This window comes from Pteropus vampyrus, unplaced genomic scaffold, assembly GCF_000151845.1.
Source record: "Pteropus vampyrus isolate Shadow unplaced genomic scaffold, Pvam_2.0 Scaffold60, whole genome shotgun sequence".
In the NCBI taxonomy this organism is placed as follows: domain Eukaryota; kingdom Metazoa; phylum Chordata; class Mammalia; order Chiroptera; family Pteropodidae; genus Pteropus; species Pteropus vampyrus.
Genome location: NW_011888841.1, coordinates 5,541,123 through 5,547,096, shown reverse-complemented (window position 1 = coordinate 5,547,096; position 5,974 = coordinate 5,541,123). Strand labels below are relative to the sequence as shown.

The 5,974-nt window shown below is 33.8% G+C and overlaps 1 protein-coding gene across 3 annotated transcripts in view; it reads right to left on the bottom strand.

The window, feature by feature from the left end:
- BRINP3 (BMP/retinoic acid inducible neural specific 3) overlaps positions 1-5,974 on the bottom strand; it is a 253,015-nt gene that overhangs the window by 118,904 nt on the left and 128,137 nt on the right. For all 3 annotated transcript variants that reach the window (XM_011360868.2, XM_011360869.2, XM_011360870.1), the window contains one exon: positions 668-858. In XM_011360868.2, coding sequence (XP_011359170.1) covers positions 668-858 — 191 coding nt within the window. The remainder of the gene's footprint in view (positions 1-667; positions 859-5,974) is intronic.

The following is a 5,974-nucleotide window of genomic DNA, read 5'->3' as shown; positions in this document are numbered from 1 at the left end:
TAACTTGTCAATGAACTAACAAAATAATACATATACTAATTATAACCTCATGAAGCAATAAATATATATTTAATGGCTATTTTTATATTAATTATGAAATATTGCAGTTGAAACATAAAGAAATGTTCTTTATCTTCTATTTTGTTCCTGTTAATTTAGTTCAAGATTACACAATCATGCTGTGCCAAGTCTTTGGTCTGTGAGTTTTGCAATGGCCATTGGCAAAACAATACATGTTGACCTAAACTGCCAGAGAAATATGTCAAAAAGTCTATTGTTTTGAAAATCTCTCCCTCCCTTTCTCCCTTTCTCTCTCTCAAATTAAAAGAACTTTTTGATTCCTTTCTCACTTTGTGTAGGAGTCTGTGTACCCCAGAATAAACTTATGAAATTCAAGGACTGCACATTTTCAATCGACATTTGGCCATTAAAAAAAAAAACAACAACAACAAAAAAACCTTGACCCAATTATCAAGTTAAGAAAAGTATGTCAAGGTAAATACAATTTCATCTTAAATGTATTACATAATTCATGACAATAGAAAATGTTAAAATATTTCTAGAACACAATTATTTAAATCAGTGAGACCTGCAAACATATAGAAATGGATTTCAGAGAGAGGAAAAATAATGGTAGAACATAAATTTGGGGTAAACCCATTCCTACCTTTATGGCAGTGGACGCAATTTGAATGTGGTGAAGTCTCCGGAGGGTGCTGTCCCTGTCAATGAAGTAGGAAGCAGCCAGCTGATGCAGCGTCTCCAGAGTGACCAGGGAACTATTGGTGCTGGAGTCACTTCCTTCAGCTCGTTTGCTCAGCTTCCGCTTGTCCACGAAAATTGTGAGCGACTCCTCTCCTGTAGTAATAATATTCCACATTATTCCATTTTCCACTTAAAATCAATTCTTCAATTACCTGCAGGTGAAGAAGCCTAAATTAGACAGAATGGAATAAAAGAGTGATAGACAACAAAAGGACAAGGAGTTTATTTTTGTTGTTGTTCACGAATATTTACCATGTGCCTAGAAAAGTACATGGGATACTGACAGCTATAAATACATATTTAGTTAATGTTGATTAGTTAGCTTTTGCTGAACAATTTCTGCAGATTTTATTGACTTTCTCAAAGAATTTAGCTTATCTAACACTCATGTGGCCTAAAAGCAAATTATGGTAAGAAAAAATGTTAAATGAACTTAGGTGGGGTGCATAATAGAAAATTTTACTTGTGCAGAAATGTTTGCCACAAGTCAGCATGGCAAATGGAAACATGACCAAGCAATTAATAAATATTAGCAGTTTTCAATAATACCTTTAAAATGCAGATAAAACATATATATGCATCTATAATTATGTAAATATAGATATTAAATTCAGAGGATGCCTGTGTCTGGCATATATTAAACTACTGTGTGCTAAAAAGCACTGTGGAAATCACTAATCTCCATGGAAGCTTAAGGTTCTGACAATGGGTTCTCAAGGGTGAAATTTAAAGTGCTTTATAACTAAGCTGCAGTTTTCAATATTCAAACGTTGACAAAAAGTATCAACATGATTTAACAGGGAGAACTAGCCATCTCCAGACTTCCATATTCTTGGATATGCATCTAGCACATAATTGTCAAACATAATGCTTGTTCTTATTCTTTCAGGAATCCATCTGCTCGGGTGGCATTATGCCCACTCGCAAACTGACAAGCCAGTTCTATGAAATAATAAGTAAGATTTTCTAGAAGAAGAATAGCCCTCATTTCTTCTCCAAAAAATACCAATTTTAAACCAGCATAGCCAAGATCATACTTTTCTTCAAGAAATCAGGCCAACTAATATTAGAAATAAGGTGTCAAAATGTTGTTTCTGAAAGGTCACATCCTCAGTTTGTATTTGGACCCCAAAATGCATACGGGAAATCAAACAGACTAACTAGAAAAGCTGAAGAATAAGAAAAATATCCGTCAAAAATACAAATGAGTGGGTCAAATTATCAACAGTATTAGGTTATGTACATGATAGTTTTCCATGAAAGTGAAATTATTATAGAAACAAAAGTGAAATTATTATAGAAACAAACAAAAATTCCCAACAATTATCTACCCCAGAAAAGAGAGGATCAACTCATGTGGAAATTCGATTGACTATCTCAGAAAGACTAATGAATCCAAGAAAAATGCATTGACGCGCCAAGCTGTGAGAGAGTAACCAAAAGACATCCTGCCACCGGTATAGAAGGCATAGCAGCGCTGTGATGGTCTGGGGACTCATAATGCCACTCAATGGCATATGCAAGTGCTGTGGTATGAACGCTTGTGTCCCCACTAAAATTCATGTTCAAATCCTAAGCCCCCAAAGATGGCAGTCACGGATGCAGAGCCTTCCAGTCCAATTAGTGCCTGCACTAAAGAGGTTCCAGACACATCCTGTGGCCCTCCTGCCAAGTGAACATACAAGGAGTCTTCAGGCCAGAAGACGGCCCTCTCTGGACCATGCTGGCACTTTGAATTCAGACTTCGGGCCACCAGAACAGTAAGCATTAAATTTCTGTTGTTTATAAGCTACTTAGTCTGTGGTATTTTGTTAGCAGCCTCAATGGATTAAGACAGCTAGAGACATGGCCTATTAAGTAAAGTTAAAAGCAAATGACGAAGACATCTTGGTAAATGTAACTAAAAAGAAGGCAAAGTTAATTTTGATATTAGATATTATAGAAATCAAAACAAAAAATATTAAATGAGGAAAAAAAATACTAGAGTGCTAAAGACAAAAACTTGCAAAATTGCTTTAATTGTGACACTTTTCACAGAGCAAAAAATATAGAAGACATAGGTTAAAATAATACAAGAAATATTTCTCTTTCACCATAATTCCTTTGACCTGTATAAAACAGTGTCCTCCATATGCGGACATCGATGGAAATTTTAGCTATTCTGTGTTATTTGTGGTGAACAAAAGCCTGCCCTTTCTATTTCTTTTACAAATTCATTAACCCTTGTCCTACTTTTGCATCCGCATACAGAGAGTAAATATCTCTGAAAAGCATCCTTTATTTCCCCATATGACTTTACTTTTCAGGTAATATATTACAAATCATTTATTTCTTAATAAGATATCAACTGAGTAAAATAGAGAAGTAGCATATACATATTTAAAAATTGAATTAAAACTAATTTTAGTTAAAAACATTTTGCAAATTTTAGACTATCCCATGACATAATAGAAAAAAATGACATATAACTAGAGCTAAAAATCACTATTTCAGAGTGGTCCTTTGTAACAATGTGAACAAAAAAACAGATATTATGGTTAAGTGATCAAGGTGATCATAGGGAAATAATGGCCCATAATCATCATAAATAAAGAGTTTTCGTTTTCTATCTACTTGAGATTTAAAGAAAATATTTCCTTTGCTTTTCAGAATCCACATTGTTTGTAAAATATAGGTACGTGTGTTTTCCTCCTCCTACTTTGAAAATTAATATATATTATAGACAACAAAGAAAAATTAAAAAATGTAAATCTTAATACACTTTTATTACTAATTTTACTGGTTTTTTTTTTTTTTTTTAATTTGTAGGAAATATGATGGGATATGGGAAGGGGAAACGTGAGATTTAGAATCAGGTATGAGGGCAAATCCTGAGAGCCCAGAGTCCCTCTACCTGATGACTGTGGGCTTTGGTGAAGGTGCACCTGCCCTTTGCATTCTTATCTCCAAAGCAGAGGCAATATGCCACTCTCAACTGCTTGCGAGGATTAAACAATATAATTCCTCTATGCAGTCTAGCAGAACACATACTATATGTACAATAATTGTTGGTTTACTCTCCTTTTTTATTAGGGACTAACAGTAAGTGAGAAAGTTTCAAATTTTCATAAGTTAGCATTTCATAGATATTGAATTTCACCAAAGGAATCTAAACTTAGATAAAACTGTTTTCTAGTGGATCTTGTAATCCAGATATATGGGATTATTAAGGACAGTAATTGATTATGTTCTCCAATAAGCATATAAAGAGAATCCATCATAAATTGCTCATGGTTCTTCTCTCCAGTGGCACATCAGTCCATGTGTGCAAAAGCTTGCCCTGTAGTGAAGCATGGGGGTCATTCAAATTAGCATAATTGTTCTTTTAGGCTTTGTGGATACTTTGCTTAAATCCTTACTTAAAAGAGACAACTGTGTGATATAAAATTCTTAATTTATGCTAAATTTCAAGTTCTGTAAGTCATGGACTGTTAAACATCTAAGACACTTTGACAAAGTCACTCAATTTAAATGGAAAATTAGCCTATTTCTTTCCTCTAAGAGAATCTGGGTTTTGTGGGGGTTTCTTTGTTTACTTGTTTGTTTGTTTGTTTAATTATACACAATTGTAATATTTTTGTGATGTTTAATGTCTTTATATTCTTTGAGACTTTTACAGTCAATTTTAGGAAAAAAGAATGCATTGTCAACTTTAATTGTAAATCTCTCTCAAGTATTCAATTATAAGAGTACATTAGAATTCTATGTAACTAACAATATTCAGATTTGAAAACTGAGATGTCATTTAACTGACTATAAATTTTTGTTCAAATATCATTTTTATTCACATTTTTGATCCAGCTGTAGTTCAAAAGCATGACTTGAGTTCCGAAGGACATCCACATATTTTGGAAAAAGACTAAATATGATTTTGAAAATGATTCAACATCTGAGTATGTTAGAAGTAAAAAGGATTAATGACTATGAATAAAAAAAGATGTCATTATTTCACATAGAAATCATGCAGCTGTGTCTTTGACAACTTAAATACTGTAGTGGTTTATGGACACTAAATGCACCTATTGAAGGATGCCTTCATAGAGAATGAGAAACAGAGGACAATAAAACAAACGAAAATAATCATGACACTCTCTGATCAATTCATAGAAAGGAATCAAGTACACTTGATGTGCTATGGACGTCACAATTATATATTTTTCTGCCCTGAATTTCAAATCATCTATGTTGTGTACACAAGGAACAGAAATTAAAGGACTTTCAGATTATTAGCTTTTGACTTGGATTTTCAGTTTGCATTCTCGTCCAAATAGTGATTGAAGGCAGAGGCAATAATCTCAAAAAGGTAGGATAAAAACAATGGATAAGAGAATGAGTACAATAATCTTAGGGATAAATCAATAATGATGATGTGGCAGATTGTATCATTTTTTGCAATTGTTTTCTGCACCATCCTGGATGAAAACATGCACACATGGATTAAAGGTCCACTGTAGAGAACTAAGTGTAGTCCATGGACGATTTCCTTTAACTTGGTATTGGAAAGGAAGATGCTGAGGTCAGTGGAATACATGCAAATCAGCTATGCCATGATCTAGGACAAGTTTTGAGAGTCTTGGTAAAGTTATAGTTGTTCTTTACCTTTTTCCCTCTGCCTAAGGGCCTTCTTCAGCCTGATTCCCAGGATGAGGAAACACCCAGAGCAGAATCTTAGAAGATCCACAGTCAAAACATATAATATTAGAGATCCACAATTATAATCAACTGAGATTTCAGTTCTACCTCTGCCTCCCCCCGGCCCCCACAATAAAACTAACTCTTATATGTTGACTGTGTTTTATTGTACTTTATCATCACTACTGCCTTGGGTTAGTCTACTGATCTATAATGTTTACTGTTCCACCCAGGAAAAAAATGTCCATTTATGGCAGATGTCTTCCTGGTCATTCAACTTCCTTCCATTTAAAGCGTTTATTGTGAATGTTTCTTGTGCTTTTGTATCAGTTTTACTTACAAAGGCTTGCTATTTGAGGAAGAATCCTTCTCACAGAAATAACCTCTGAAATATAGCTTAAATGTAATTGTTTATAGGTTTTACTTTTGATGTATCCTTTTAACTCAAAATGTTATTTTATTTTTGGTAATGACGGATCACATTATCCCTTGCACTAAAGTCTTACAATATTTTGGATATTGCTCCTCTTTGGAAATT